This window comes from Leucoraja erinacea, chromosome 5 (genome assembly GCF_028641065.1).
Source record: "Leucoraja erinacea ecotype New England chromosome 5, Leri_hhj_1, whole genome shotgun sequence".
NCBI lineage: Eukaryota > Metazoa > Chordata > Chondrichthyes > Rajiformes > Rajidae > Leucoraja > Leucoraja erinaceus.
The window spans coordinates 22158070-22174112 of NC_073381.1; the positions used below are offsets into that span (position 1 = coordinate 22158070).

The following is a 16043-nucleotide window of genomic DNA, read 5'->3' on the forward strand; positions in this document are numbered from 1 at the left end:
AATGTCATACCATTTTCCCCATGCAAGGATTATCAAAAGCAATGGAGGGAGATTTAAAGGGCTAGTTTTTTTCACACACAGAACACGCTGGCAGAGGAGGTGGTGGAATCAGATACAATCACTATGTTAAGAGGCATTTAAGCAGATGCTTAAATAGGCAAGGCATTTAAGTATGTGCCTAATGCAGGCCAATGGGATTAGCGTAGATGAGTACAAAATACCAGCATGGATGTGGTGGGCTAAAGGGACATTTTCTGTGCTGTACAACTCCATAACTCTAGATTCATCTCTGCCTCTATAAGGGTCAGAGGGATGTACAGCACAAAAAGAGGACCTTTGGCTCAACATGTCCATGCTGATCAACTTGGCGTACTAGGCTTGTCCCATTTGCTTGCATTTGGCCATAACCCTCCAATCTCTTCAAATCCATATATCCGTCCAAATGTTTTTTGAAGGTCGGAATTGTTTCCACTTTTACAGCTTCCATTATCGCTCATTATTTCTTTCACAAACCAATCCCATTCCAATTGGCGTTATTTCCTTCACAGCTCGTTTCCCAGACATTTTCCGTGAACTCTAAATATCAGCAGCTAAGGGTGGTCTTGCCTCTCACTCACTGAGGTCCCAGATGTCATGGCGTCTTCTTGGCACCATCATCATCTTTCACGTCCCGTGAGTTACGGTGAGTTACAGTGCAATAAAATCTCATGAGCAAGAGGGCTGCAGAATAAATCATAACGAAATGCCACTCCTCCAACATCTGGTTTGTTAATCAGGATTGATTGCTAGTTCTGCTAATGCAACCCAAGTATTTGTGTCTGATCCAATAAACCATCTTGATCCCCAGGGGTCCTGGAGGAATTTGATGCTAAAATTATTACGCACTTAACCATTCCTCTTATGACGTGCAGCAATGAGAGTGATAATGTGTTGTCAGCGAGACACACAAGTGCTTAAACCCACAACAGACCATGAAGCCAAGTCAAATAAAATGTTCACACAAAACATAACCTATGAAAGATGCCGTCAGCTGGAAAATACGCAAATATTTAATCCCGTCTTTCAAGCATTACGTAGAACAGCATGCTGACATTTATTATCTAGGTTGATCCTATATCATGTCGTATGATCGCTGGCCCTTTGTCCCCCTTCTGTCTGGCTCTTTCTGAAATGCATCTTTACATATTCCCTCAAGTATCTTTCCAGCTGTTATCAGGCAACTGAACCGTTCTCTCACCAGCTAGAGCGCGGTCCTAACCTCCCATCTACCTCATTGGAGACCTTTCAACTATCTTTAATGGATTTTCTTGGACTTTATCTTGCACTAAATGTAATTTCCTTTATCCTCAATCTGTATACTGCAGACAGTTTGACTGTAATCATACTGTACGTCATCTTTTCGTTGATGGGACAGCATGCAACAAAAATATTTTAACTGTGTATCAGTACATCTAACAATAAAATAAACAAAGTATTCTTAGTAGCACCAAGCAGCAGATCCATGCTACTATTGGCATGAGTGCCATTTCAAACATGGCCTTTTGATCTCATTATCTTAAAATTAATTAAAAAACTAACTATAAAATTAACACTTCTTCCCACCATGCTTCCTGTAAGGACTCCATCACCTACTCCCAATTCCTCCGTCTACGCCGCATCTGCTCCCAGGATGAGGCGTTCCACACCAGGGCATCTGAAATGTTCTCATTCTTCAGGGAACAGGGGTTCCCCTCCTCCACCATAGATGAGGCTCGCACCAGGGTCTCTTCCATACCCCGCAAAACTGCTCTCTCTCCCCATCCCCCCACTCACAACAAGGGCAGAGTCCCCCTAGTCCTCACCTTTCACCCCACTAGCCGTCACATACAACAAGTAATCCTCCGTCAGTTTTGCCACCTCCAACGTGACCCCACCACTCGCCACATCTTCCCATCTCCCTCCATGTCTGCCTTCCGCAAAGACCGCTCTCTCCATAACTCCCTTGTCCATTCATCCCTTCCCTCCCGTACCACCCCCTCCCCGGGCACTTTCCCTTGCAACCGCAAGAGATGCTTCACTTGTCGCTTTACCTCCCCCCTCGACTCCGTTCAAGGACCCAAGCAGTCGTTCCAGGTGGACAGAGGTTCACCTGCATCTCCTCCAACCTCATCTATTGCATTCGCTGCCCTAGATGTCAGCTGATCTACATCAGTGAGACCAAGCGGAGGTTTGGCGATCGTTTCACCGAACACCTCCGCTCAATCCGCATAAACCAACCTGACCTCCCGGTGGCTCAGCACTTCAACTCCCCCTCCTATTCCGTATCCGACCTCTCTGTCCTGGGTCTCCTCCATGGCCAGAGCGAGCACCACCGGAAATTGGAGGAACAGCACCTCATATTCCACTTGGGGAGTCTGCATCCTGGGGGCATGAACATTGAATTCTCCCAATTTTGTTAGCCCTTGCTGTCTCCTCCCCTTCCTATCTCTCCCTCAGCCCTTGGGATCCTCCTCTGTCTTTAAGAGCCCTATCCAGCTCTCTCTTGAAAGTATCCAGAGAGCCGGCCACCACTGCCCTCTGAAAGAGTATTCCACAGACTCACAACTGTGACAAAATATTCTCCTGCCTTCTGCCCATAACCACTGACATCCGTACGAATCAAGAATCTATCTATCTCTGCCTGTCCCGCTGAGTTACTCCAGCTTTTTGCGTCTATCTTCGGTTTAAAACAGCATCTGCAGTTTCTTCCTACACCTCTCATCTTAAATCTATGCTCTCTACTTTTAGCTCCCCTTACCTTGGGAAAAAGGTTATGACCATCCACCTTATATATTTTAGAGAGATGCAGCGTGGAAACGGGCCCTTCGGCCCACCAAGACCATGCCGACCAACGATCACGTGTTTGACCCAATACTATCCTGCACAGTAGGAATCAATTTACAGATGCCAATTGACCTATACGTCTTTGGAATGCGGGAGAAAACCCACGCGGTCACACGGAGAACGTACAAACTCCATTCAGGCAGCACCTGAGGTTAGGATCGAACCCGGTACTCTGGCGCTGTAAGGCTGCAACTACTATCGTGCTGCTCTCTGGCGCACCTCATGATTTTATAAATCTCTATAAAGTCATCCCTCGGCCTATGAAGACCCAGAGAAAAAAAGCCACAGCCTATCCATCCTCTCCTTATAACTCAAGTCCTCCAGTCCTTGTGACAATTCCTACAGTCCTTGTGGCATTCCATTTGTGACAAAATATTTTCCATATTATACCAATATGTTACCATTCGTATTGCTACAAATGGTTTCCTCTGGGTGCTCCAGTTTCCTCCCACATTACAAAGACGTGCAGGTTTGTAGGTTAATTGGCTTCTGTAAATTGTCCCTAGGGTGCAGGATAGATCTAGTGTGAACGGGTGATCACTAGTCAGCGCGCACTCATTGGACCAAAGGGCCAGTTTCCACACTGTATCTCTCAACTAAATTAAATGCCTACATGTAATGTTTAGCATGGAATTTATCACAAAATTATGATTAAAGTGTGACTTTCAATATAGTAGCTAGTTCAAGGTTGTGCTAAAAACATAACGATAAAATTAAATGTATTTTTCTCTCTAATGGTTGCAAAAATAGTTACAAAGCAAAATAATGGATTGACTAACAAATTGCATTTACATGTTGACTTTAACACATGGAGAGTCTGACAATGCTTCATGAGAGCGCATCGCACAGCAGAATAGATTACCATAGGTTGGTTAAGGCTGTACCTCTCACCTTCTCCTGCATCCAGCATAGGGAACCCTGACCTGTCCAAGAATGTAACTAGTTTAGTTTAGTTTATTGTCACATGTAACAAATAAAAGCTTTTGTTGCGATCTAACCAGCACCGTGGACTTCTGCATCAGTCAGCATCTCTGATTTTTCCACACAGAGGGAGCTGCCAGAGGAGATTGTAGAGGCAAGTGAAACTTGGGCTTTTAGAAGGCATCCGGAAAAATTACATGGATAGGAAAGATTTGGAAGGATATGGGCCAAATACAGACAAATGGGGCTAGCTCAGGTAGGCAACTTGGTCAGCATGAATGAGTTGGGCTGAGGTCCTGTTTCCATGCAGTATATGACTATGTCTCTAAATAGGGAATGTACCTGCCTCCACCATCTCCTCAAGTAATGTGCAGCAGTTATGTGCAGGCTGCTTGCATTGAATCCTGCCTGCCAATACTTTCTCCGATGTCTGACTCAAGGCAAAGAAGTAATCGGCTATCAGTAACACAGCTGATGCCTTGTAACGACACAAGACGTGCAGATCACATGTGGACGGACGATAGATTAGAATCCACGATATAAACTGACCTCAAAAGAAAGTGCAAGCAAGTTGCACTGCAGTACCAAAGATAGGAAGCAGCTTGTACAATATCACATGCTAATACTTCACTACAGATACAATGAAGTCAGGAAGGTTACAGAAAGAGATAAAATATACATTGAGTAAAACTGTTCAGTTTAGCTTGATTAGAACTGCAAGATTATCATCTTATCACAGCCAACCATTTACCACAGTCAACCACATGTGCATGCAGCCATGTACAAACGCATTCATAAAGATAGCAATTATTTTATTTTAAACCACAGGGTTAGGAAAAATCAAGAGCATGGGGTAAAAATTAGGAGATATCTTACAATATCATACCACACATGGCTTTATTTGACTTAATCTAATAAATTACTTAGGTAATCAATATATCTTAGTTGCATATATTTTATGAAGTGGGTTGCAAAAGCTCGAACAAGTTTAAAGGCTCCATACATGCAAATTGAACCAGACTATTCAGCAGACTTCAAACCAGAGGAATAATTCACCATTCACAAATTTTAATTTTTACTGCACCATTATCACCACTTCTTCCCCCACAATTTCATTCCAAATTCTAAATGGTCATAAGAGCAATTTAGTATTTATCCCCCAGCATACAATACACATGAACAGTCAATGGGAAAATTATTATTAAATTATAAAATCAGAATATTCACAAAAAATTTGCAACTGCACGACACTGTTCATTGCCTTTGTAATAATTATCTCCAGTGTTCTACTGCTGCAACTTCGTCACAAAAATAGTACATAGCTCTTTGAAGTTAAGCACCTTACACATTTACAGCCTATTTGCATCTTAAATCAGACCACAATTGTTCAAAGCCACAGTGTGTGTTTTGCATGCTCATGCCGTCCCAAGCAGTTGGTTTAGTCAATACATCAAAGCTGCAAACAGTCTGTGGAAGCACTACACCAAGCCAGCAAGCTCAAAGCAAATAAAGGTCAGCATTTCACGATGGTGTACAGCCACCAAGAGACTCACGTACTCACTGGTTTACATTTTTACTCTGCTCATTTCCCAAGCAGCAACAAGTTTACAGGAAGCAAAAACGCAAAAAAGATTAAGCTTTCACGTCATTAGACCAAACTTTCCAAATGCAATTTCAATAAGATATTGCTGATAATAATTAACAAAACAAATTGATTCACCTGCAAGTAGAAACAATGGACTCAAAAGAAACTTCACTGGATTCCAAATTAGCTTTTTTTTTAAAGATACAAATTTGTCAAATGCATAAAATGATAATTCTGAAGGGAAATTAAAATGTTTAGGAAGGATCTGTGTGACATAAATTGCTGACAATGAGATGCAATCAAGTTTCTGAATTATTTGGCATTACTTGTTTTGTGACATGAAATACTCGTTTTTATCAGAAGATATGATCAATTTCAATGCGTTGTTAACATAAAAACTGGAATAATTTGTGTGTTTGATTATATGTGTGTGATATTTACTTCAACATTAATGACAGTGAGTTGGGCCCCAATCAATATCCTGAATTGAATTAAGTCCATTTTATCTGAAGTACAATGCTCTCCAGAAAATAATAAAACACGACACGTTTTAAGGCGCGACTGCATTGCAGTTAAACCAAAAAGTATTATGCACTGCACTGTTGAGTTGAGAGCGTTCAGCACAGTATCACAGGCAGCGACTCTAAACTGTTCTGGTTTCAGATCATATGCAGAAGTGATGCCTTCATTAATCTTGCAAAAGAGGAGAAAGGGGAGATGGGAAAGAGCAAAGATCATGGGAAAGAACGGAAGTCATGGGTCCTTTTTGACAATTGCCAGTACATAAATAACACTTTGCATTGAAACAATCAAAGTGAGCCATGAGGTACTCAGATAGATGTCACAACATTTAACAACTGAACATATTTAAACCCAAGTGATGAGGAAAACTATTTATTCCTTCCTCCTCCTTAAACAAAAACTGCCTTCAGCACCAGTGTAATATTGTTTATGTGACAAAGGCCTGATGAAGATACCTGCAAATCTTGCACGATTTACAGCACATTATACATTTATTCATTTGAATCACATTAGAACCACTGAAATACTTTGAAGTATACTTTGATCCTGACTAATTTACATCTTAAAATAGCAATGCTTCCAATGAATTTGTAATAATTTCAACAACAAAGGTTTAACAAAACCATTTTGAAATAAATGACACGGTTTCATTTCATCTTTGATATTCAATGTTTGTCAAAGGTAACTTGGCAAAGGCCTAGAAAATTCAGTTCTCAAGAGGCACCCATTCTGAAAGTTCAATTTTTCTCAACCGCTAGAATACTACAAATCTCACCTTTCATCATAGGGCATCCAAAAGACATTTCAATTCTATTCATTTTTTGCTGCAATCACACATTTAAAGAAAACATCACCTGCAACTAGAAAGCACTATTTTTAAATACCAGTTTTACCCCTTTTCATAATCCAAAAGACATTTTTATATTCATTTTTTACTGCAATCACACATTTAAAGAAAACATCACCTGCAACTTCAGAAAGCACTGATTTTTAAATACCAGTTTTACCCATTTAAAACAAGGATTTTTTATAACCCTACCTCTTTGGGAATTGAAATCAACCTATTTCTGTCCACATTAAAATTAGTCAACTTCCGCAACTTTCCAATGCTTCTCGGCAAACCCTGAAATAAAATGATAGTGATTACATAATGAGGCTAAACAGTCCACTGTTCATGATATTGTTCAAATATTAAAATACATTTTTTGCCCAAGTTCTACTGCTTTTCATTATGGTTTCCAATTCGTATGTTCTTACATACAAATCCTCATTTTCATTGCAGTTATTTTGATGCCCTCAACAGCTTGGGAATAATTATTCTACACGCAGCTCATTCTTAATGAAATACCAAGAGCTCAAATCAAGACTAAACCAAATATTTGCTTCAAACAAATTGTGGATCATGAGGTTAATTAACTTCACAACTCCCCCAACATCCAAGCAGAAATGATTGAAAGTTTAAGCAACAAACCTCTGCTTGGTTTGTACAATAAACAAGTCATAATGCCGTTTAAATGCTGTTGAAAAGATAAGACTGCATGTCAAATAACATTCTGCACAAGTGTTGGGGAGATCAAATGTAAAATTGGAATCCAAATTACTGGTGCAGTTCTGGGAAAAACATGGTGTGTTGATCAGTTTTCATACCACCCATTTAAATCATTTGTGTTAGACATATAATTTAAAGGAGTGGTATGAAAACTGTTCAACTCACCAGTGAGAAACAGTCCCACTTCATTGTTCTTGAATCTAATACACCCCCAAGTGCTCAGCAGTGTGATTCACACACACACACACACACACACACACACACACACACACACACACACACACACACACACACACACACACACACACACACACACACACACACACACACACACACCTGAATGAACAGAGACTGAATGATTGTAGAGTTCAAGTTCAAGCATCTTTACTCAAAACTGAGATTAAGAGGAAAAGAGCTATTGCTGATATATATTGCTGATAACTATACCAGCGCTTTCCTTAAATAAGCAGAAGCAAAGTAAAGAACAAAGTCAAAATCAAACGGCATGTAAACAGACTCTTCAGTCATTGAGTTTGCACCAATCATCAATGGCCCATTTGCATTAATCCTACACTGATCCTATTTTATTCTTCCCAATTTCACATCAACTTCCCACAGGTTTCACCACTCAAGTACACATGCTTTCTTCCCACATTCCAAAGACGTGAAGGTGTGTAGGTTAATTGGGTTTTCTAAATTGTCCTTATTGTGTAGGATAGTGTTAGTGTACAGGTAGTCACTGGTCGGCGCAGACTCGGTGGGCCTAAGGGACAGTTTTCACGCTTTATCTCTAAACTAAACACACAGACAGTTGTTCAACACTTACTAACAGCGTGGAGTCAACAACTTGAAATTATTCATCAACGTGAAATTATTAACAGTGGAAATTATAAAATGGACGCACTAACCTCCAGCTTATTTTCAGTGAGGACGAGCTCTGTAAGATTTTCACATTCTCCAATAGTGTTGGTCAAGTGAACTAAACGATTTTGATCAAGTTTGAGGATAGAAAGGTGCTTTAGCTTTCCTGCAGGAAGTGGAAAGGAGAGGGAGGAAAATGGTCAATTCAGAAAGCAGTTATTTGCATCCGAGTTATTTTATAACTTTAGTTCTCAGAAAAGGCACTGAGAAAAGATTTACATAAATGAGATAGGGTCAAAAAGGACAGGCTCCTACTAAATAACATAAATATTTATCTGCTCTGATGACATATTGCAGCGTTAAAGTGAAACTTAACAGGGATTTTAATTTGGATGTAATTATTGTGCAACCAATGTTACATTTTTCATTAGTAGTGGTCAACTACTGATATAGTTAACAAACTTATCTTGAGTTTCCATCTATTTTAATAGCAGCAAGCATCTGAGTCTCCACTTGATTTAAAAAATAACATGTCACACTGCTGCTTAAACGCTGTGGGAATCTCTGCCACAACCAGCCCCTCGGGCAGCTCATTCCAGATTCCAACCACCATCTGGGTGAAAGCAGCATTCCTTTAACTCATTGCTCTTCTGTGAGTTGACTGCTTATGTAAAAACAGGGTTGCTGGAAACACTTGACATGTCTGGGTAGCTTACAGAGCAGCAACAAAGACTCCCAGCACCCAAAGTAAGCAGAAACAGAAGACAGCATGAGTTTCTGCCTTCCAGAGCCAGAGACCCAGGCTTGATTCTGACTACGGGTGCTGTCTGTGAGGAGTTTTCATGTTCCTCCAGGTGCTTCAGTTTCCTCCCACATCCCAAAGACGTGGGATTTGTAGTTTAAATGGCCTCTGTAAATTGCCCCTAGTAAGGAGTGGATGAGAAACGGGGACAAGATAGGACTAGTGTGTGAATGAGTGATCGATGGACTTGGTGGGCCAAAAGGTCTGTTTTTGCTGCATCTCTGAACTAAACTCAAGAGACTCTGGCAACATTAAAAAAAATCAGCTCATATGTTCAAGTTTGAAGGAAAGTCTGGAGAAAGTCTGTAGTACCAGAGACCGGGGGTCGATCCAGACAACGGGTGCTGTCTGTACAGAATTTGGATGTTCTCCCTGTGACTTTGTGGGTTTTTTCCAGGTGCTCTGGTTTCACCCCACTTTCCAAAGACATACAGGTTTGTAGATTTTCAGCGGATGTTGGGCTATCGTTTCGCCGGACACCTCCGCTCGGTCCGCAAGAACCTACCTGACCTCCTGGTGGCTCAGCACTTCAACTCCCCCTCCCATTCCGAATCCGACCTCTCTAACCTGGGTCTCCTTCATGGCCAGAGTGAGCAACACCGGAAATTGGAGGAACAGCACCTCGTATTCCGCTTGGGGAGCCTGCAGCCTGCGGGCTTCAACATTGAATTCTCCCTAGCCCTTGCTGTCTCCTCCCATCCCCCAGCCCTCGAGCTCTTCCTCCTCCTTTTTCCTTCCTTCTCCCGCCATCCCCTATCAGTCTGAAGAAGGGTTTCGGCCCGAAACGTTACGTATTTCCTTCGCTCCATAGATGCTGCTGCACCCGCTCAGTTTATGCAGCTTTTGTGTGTACCTTCGATTTTCCAGCATCTGCAGTTCCTTCTTGAACAGGTTTGTAGAATATTTGGTTTTGGTAAAAAATTGTTAATTGTCCCTATTGTGTGGGATACTATTCGTGTATAGGCATCACTGGTTACCAAGGTGCTGCTTTTTCTTGCCTATCGGCAGCAATTAAAGAGCGCACCCCCAGAGGTGAGGACAGTACAGAGCTGGGAGGGGGGGGTGGGGCAGAGGAACAACTACAGGGCTGTTTGGAGTCTGTAGACTGGGCAATGTTCAAGGACTCGGTGGCAACGGACTTGAACGAATACGCCACAGTCGTTACAGATTTCATTAAGAAATGTGTGGAGGACTGCATCCCCATCAAAACCTTCCGAGTGTTTCCCAATCAGAAACCTTGGATGAACTTTGAGATCCGCACTCTTCTGAAGACCAGACACCGGGCATTCATGTCTGATGATACAGTGGTCTACAAGAAGTCCAGGTACGACCTTGGTAAGGACATTAAGAAGGCTAAAATGGAGTTCTGCTCCAAACTGGAGGATGAGACAGATGTTCGGCAGCTGTGGCGGGGCCTGAATGCAATCACCTCCTACAAGGCGAAATCAAGAGGCAGCTGGGATGTCGGCGAAACATCACTCCCTGATGAGCTCAATGCGTTTTACGCATTGATAGGGAAAACACCGATGTGCTCATTCGCTGTGATGGTATTTCAGTCACAGTCACAGAGGCCGACGTCAGGAAATCCTTCAGAGGGGTGAACCCTTGAAAAGCGCCTGGACCTGATAGTATACCTGGTCGTGTTCTAAATACCTGTGCGGACCAACTGGCTGAAGTTTGTACGGACATTTTCAACCTTTCACTTCTGAGGTCTGAGGTTCCCACCTCCTTCAAAAGGGCATCAATTATACCGGTGCCCAAGAAGAGTAAGGTGACGTGCCTCAATGACTATCGACCAGTGGCACTAACGCCTGTGGTGATGAAGTGCTTTGAGAGGTTGATCATGGCGCAAATCAACTCCAACCTGGACAAAAACCTGGACCCACTGCAGTTTGCTTACCGCCACAACAGATCAACGGTGGATGCAATCTCGCTGGCCCTCCGCTCCACTCTGGACCACTTGGACAACAAAACTCATATGAGAGTGGTGAATCTCTGGAACTCTGCCACAGAGGGTAGTTGAGGCCAGTTCATTGGCTTTATTTAAGAGGGAGTTAGATGTGGCCCTTGTGGCCAAGGGGATCAGGGGGTATGGAGAGAAGGCAGGTACGGGATACTGAGTTGGATGATCAGCCATGATCATATTGAATGGCGGTGCAGGCTCGAAGGGCCGAATGGCCTACTCCTGCACCTAATTTCTATGTTTCTATGTCAGGCTGTTATTCATTGAATACAGCTCGGCATTTAATACAATCATCACCACCAAGCTGGTGACCAGACTCAGTCTGAAGAAAGGTTTCGGCCCGAAACGTTGCCTATTTCCTTCGCTCCATAGATGCTGCTGCACCCGCTGAGTTTCTCCAGCATTTTTGTGGACCAAACTCGCAGAACTGGGTCTCTGCGCATCCCTCTGCAATTGGATCCTCGACTTCCTCATTCACAGACCACAGTCTGTTCGTATTGGTGGAAATTTGTCAGACTCGATAACAATCAGCACGGGAGCACCTCAAGGCTGCGTGCTCAGCCCCCTGTTGTACTCACTCTATACTCATGCCTGCGCAGCACAATAACCTGGCCCTCAACACCAGCAAAACCAAGGAACTGATTGTGGCCTTTGGAAGGAGTAGGATGGGGACCCACAGTCCCGTTTATATCAACGGGTCGATGGTTGAAAGGGTCAAGAGCTTCAAATTCCTGGCCGTGCACATCTCTGAAGATCTTTCCTGGTCCGAGAACACTGATGCAATTATTAAGAAAGCACATCAGCGCCTCTACTTCCTGAGAAGATTACGGAGAGTCAGTTTGTCAAGGAGGACTCCCTCTAACTTCCTCAGGTGCACAGTAGAGAGCATGCTGACCGGTTGCATCGTGGCTTAGTTCGGCAACTTGAGTGCCCTGGAGAGGAAAAGACTACAAAAAGTATTAAACACTGCCCAGTCCATCATCAGCTCTGACCTCCCTTCCATCGAGGGGATTTATCACAGTCGCTGCCTCAAAAAAGGCTGGCAGTATCATCAAGGACACACACCATCCTGGCCACACACTCATCTCCCTGCTACCTTCAGGCAGAAGGTACAGGAGCCTGAAGACTGCAACAACCAGGTTCAGGAATAGCTACTTCCCCACAGCCATCAGGCTATTAAACTTGGCTCGGACAAAACTCTGAACATTATTAGCCGATTATCTGTTATTTTCACTTTATCAGTTTATTTATTCTTGTGTGTATATATTTATATAATGTTATATGGACACACTGATCTGTTTTGTAGTCAATGCCTACTATGTTCTGTGTGCTGAAGCATAACAAGAATTTAATTGTTCTATCAGGGACACTTGACAATAAACTCTCTTGATCTCTTGATCTTGATCTTGGAATCGGTGGGTCAATGTGTATCTCTGTATCTCTAAACGAAACTAAGAGACAAGGGCAGAGAGGCAGGATTCCTCACATGGGCCCAACTTAAGTGGATGCCACTCAAGTGTGGCTCAGTTATCAAGCAAGTTAAATCACTGTTTACTTATGTAGCTTAGTGGAGGGGCCATTTTAATGTCACTATGTGAAGGTATCACATTCAAAGATGGGGTGTGGATGGGCCTGGAGGGTGATATATTCATAAAGAAGGGGCAAAGTATTTATCCCCATACATGATACAACTATCTTTAGAAGCATATTATCAGTATCCAGGATTGGACTACTAAGTATAGCTAGAGCTGTCCGAGAGGTTCACAGTACAAGTCACCCAACCAAGTACAGGATCCATTTGTTTTATGCGGGGTCACGCGCTTGATAAGCAGCTTGTAAATGAAATGACACACAAAGCAAACATATGCCAGGTCTCACATACCACTATGCGGCCAGTTGGTATCAGGCATAAATTTAAGCATTTCGGAAATAGGAGCGCGTAAATAAAATTCTGAATTAATTAGATAAGCATGTTATTCTAAAAATGCGTAAATCAAGCAGGTAAAAAGCGAGGTGTCTGTATTCATTAGCCAGGAGTTCTCTCCTCTTAAAAACAATCAGAGACAAAGCTTATTAGGGTACATGGCATTTTGATGTCTGCATCTTTCAAATTTTAAAAAGCTTGATCAATGTGAGACTCAGAGGGCGGTGGAGACCGGTTCTCTGGATACTTTCAAGAGAGAGCTAAATAGGGCACTTAAAGATAGCGGAGTCAGGGGATATGGGGAGAAGGTAGGAACGAGGTACTGATTGTGGATGATCAGCCATGATCACATTGAATGGCAGTGAGGGCTCGAATGGCCGAATGGCCTAATCCTGCACCTATTGTCTATTGTCTATTGACTGTGCTTTTCCTCAGTGTGCTTTAGCAAGAAGGGAATTTTGCGACAGAAAGGCTGACCGCTTGGATCCTCGTGCCTGCAGTGTGACTGACAAACAGCTCAACATGCTGACGGACATTTCACACAGATCATCTGCATCGCCCCTCACAAAGGCTAGAGTTTCACCTCTGCAACAGGAGGAAGGGGAAGAGAGAAGAAGATTTCTAAAGGCAATAGAAATTACTGGGGATGCTGGAAACTTTGTGCCATATTACACTGAAAGCACAGATAGCAAACATGGAGAGAATAATAAACATGTATTTGGTCTATATATCCTACTAAACCTTTTCTATCCATGTACCTATTCAATATTTCTGTCTTTTCTAGTTTTATTGCTGCATTATTAATATATATATTTTCAAAAAACAGCCCTTATTTAAATGCTCAAGTTACCCAAGTAAGGAACGTGGAGATTAAAATATTCCGCAACTTATTTCCTCCTTAGAGCTAATGAGGAAATTACCTTGGAAAAAGCAAAGCAAACAGTTTGCATGCATACCACACCAGTTTCATCAAAGTAAACATACCAGTGCCATCTGGCATAACTTCCAATTGATTCTGTGAGACAAACAGATCGGAGAGCAAATCAAGTCCACTGATCTCTTCAGGGAGTTTCTCCAGTTTGTTTTCTGACACATCTAAACACACCAAGTTCTTCAGGTTTCCAATTTCCTGTTTTAACAAGAAAGAAAACAGAACACACCCATACATGAAACATTTACAAACTCTGCCACAAAGGGCAACTTCTCCTGCCGATTCCAATAACAAAGACCAACCACATGCGTTTCCATTGGTGGTTAACTATCCTGCAGTGAAATTGAGTACTTAATAATCTTGTCAACAAAATCTTTGGGCGAATGAGACGTGAAACATTAAAAGATTAGTACTTCTCAATTACTTTGTGTTTATATTACCATGAGTCAGAGTTTGACAGTACAGAGACCACAGCCTGCCACAACTATATAGCCCATTTCCATGAATCCCATTTGTCTTCTTTAGGTCCGTATTCTTCTTTGCCTTCCTATTTAAGTGTCTAAACGCCTCTTAAATGTATGGATTGTATGTGATTACCCCATGTCCTCTGGCAGCATGCTCCACTTTATCCATAAAACAACATCCCCTCATGTTAAACCTTGTTCATGACACCACTACCATGGGAAAAATAATTTCACTCGTTTACCCCATAAATGTCTCTCGTAATTTGACATATTTTCATCAGGTATGTAAGTATACTTCTAAATGCACATTTTGAACACGGAGCTGTGCAGCACAGGAACAGAGTCTTCGGCCCCACAAGGTGTGTGCAAAACATGTTAAAATGATTTAATCTGTTTGTACTAGATCCAAATCCTTGATTCCAAATTCCTTGCATTTCCATGTACCTATCTAAAAGCCTTTAAATAGCACTATTGTATCTGCCACCAACACCTCTGGCAATGCATTCCAGGCACCCACTACTGTGTATAAAATTTGCAGTGTTTAAAATCTTTATTAAACTTCCCCCCTCTCGCCTTATAGCTATGCCCTCTAATGTTGGGCCTTTCGACCCTGGGGAAAAAGGTTCTATCTGCCCAATCTATACCCTCTCATAATTGTATATATCAGTCTCCCCTCAATCTCTGACATTCCAGAGAAAATTTATGAAAACTTTCAATTTAAAATTTAAAGCAGCATCACCCAACAGATCAGCTGTGCATTTATTCAACAACACTGATATCCAAAAAGTTATACAAAAGAATACAAATATTAGCTGCACTCATTTATTGTGTATTTTTGACGACTTACAAAAAATGACAGGAACCTTCATCCAAACTGAGGCAAAAACATTCAGATGAAGGATCCTGCCCTGAAACAGTTATGGGCCTGTCCCACTTACGCAATTTTTTTCGGCGACTTGCAGGCACCCGTCATAGTCGCAGCAGGTCGCCAAAAATGTCAACATGTTGAAAATTCAGCAGCGACCAGAACAAGGAGCGACTCTTTGGGCGACTACTCTCGACCATACAGACTTCACCCCGCGACATGTCGCCAGGGTGTCGCCTGTATGGTCGTGAGTCGCCTCCTCAGTCGCCCAAAGAGTCGTAGCATCTTTCTGGTCTCCGCTGGACTTTCAACATGTTGAAAATTTTCGGCGACCTGCAACGACTTATGACGGGTGCTGGCAGTCACTGAAAAAGTCGCATAAGTGGGACAGGCCCATACATTTCTTCTTCCACTGATGCTCCCTGATCTGCTGATTGTTTCCAGCAATGACGTTTAATTTCAGATTTCCCACAGTTGCAGTTTGTTTTACTTTGGTCGTGACTGCTTGACATCGAAGAATTTCAGTGTTCCTTTGTCAACACATATGACTATTAAATACTCTCGACACAGTTGAAAACTGTGTCTTAATGCCAAAAAACATTGCAAAAGAACCAGTTTTTCAAGTGGAAGTATAGATGGCTAATGAAGAGTGTAGATAAACAGCATTTAAAACCCCAAGGGCCAAGATTAAACATAATTAGCTGAGATACAGCTGAGGAACAATCCGTAGGGCAGAAAAAAAATAAATACGAAGAGCAAGATGCTTCCAATGGGCAAACATTATTAAGGCTTAA

At 42.2% G+C, this 16043-nt stretch overlaps 1 protein-coding gene across 1 annotated transcript in view; it reads right to left on the reverse strand.

Annotated features, from left to right (window-relative positions):
* The window catches only part of lrrc1 (leucine rich repeat containing 1), a 126294-nt gene that overhangs the window by 15373 nt on the left and 94878 nt on the right, over positions 1 to 16043 (reverse strand). Inside the window, exons 8-10 of the mRNA XM_055635229.1 lie at positions 13974 to 14118; positions 8348 to 8466; positions 6930 to 7013 (exon numbers count right to left, since the gene is read on the reverse strand). Of these exons, the coding sequence (XP_055491204.1) occupies positions 6930 to 7013; positions 8348 to 8466; positions 13974 to 14118 (348 nt within the window). The remainder of the gene's footprint in view (positions 1 to 6929; positions 7014 to 8347; positions 8467 to 13973; positions 14119 to 16043) is intronic.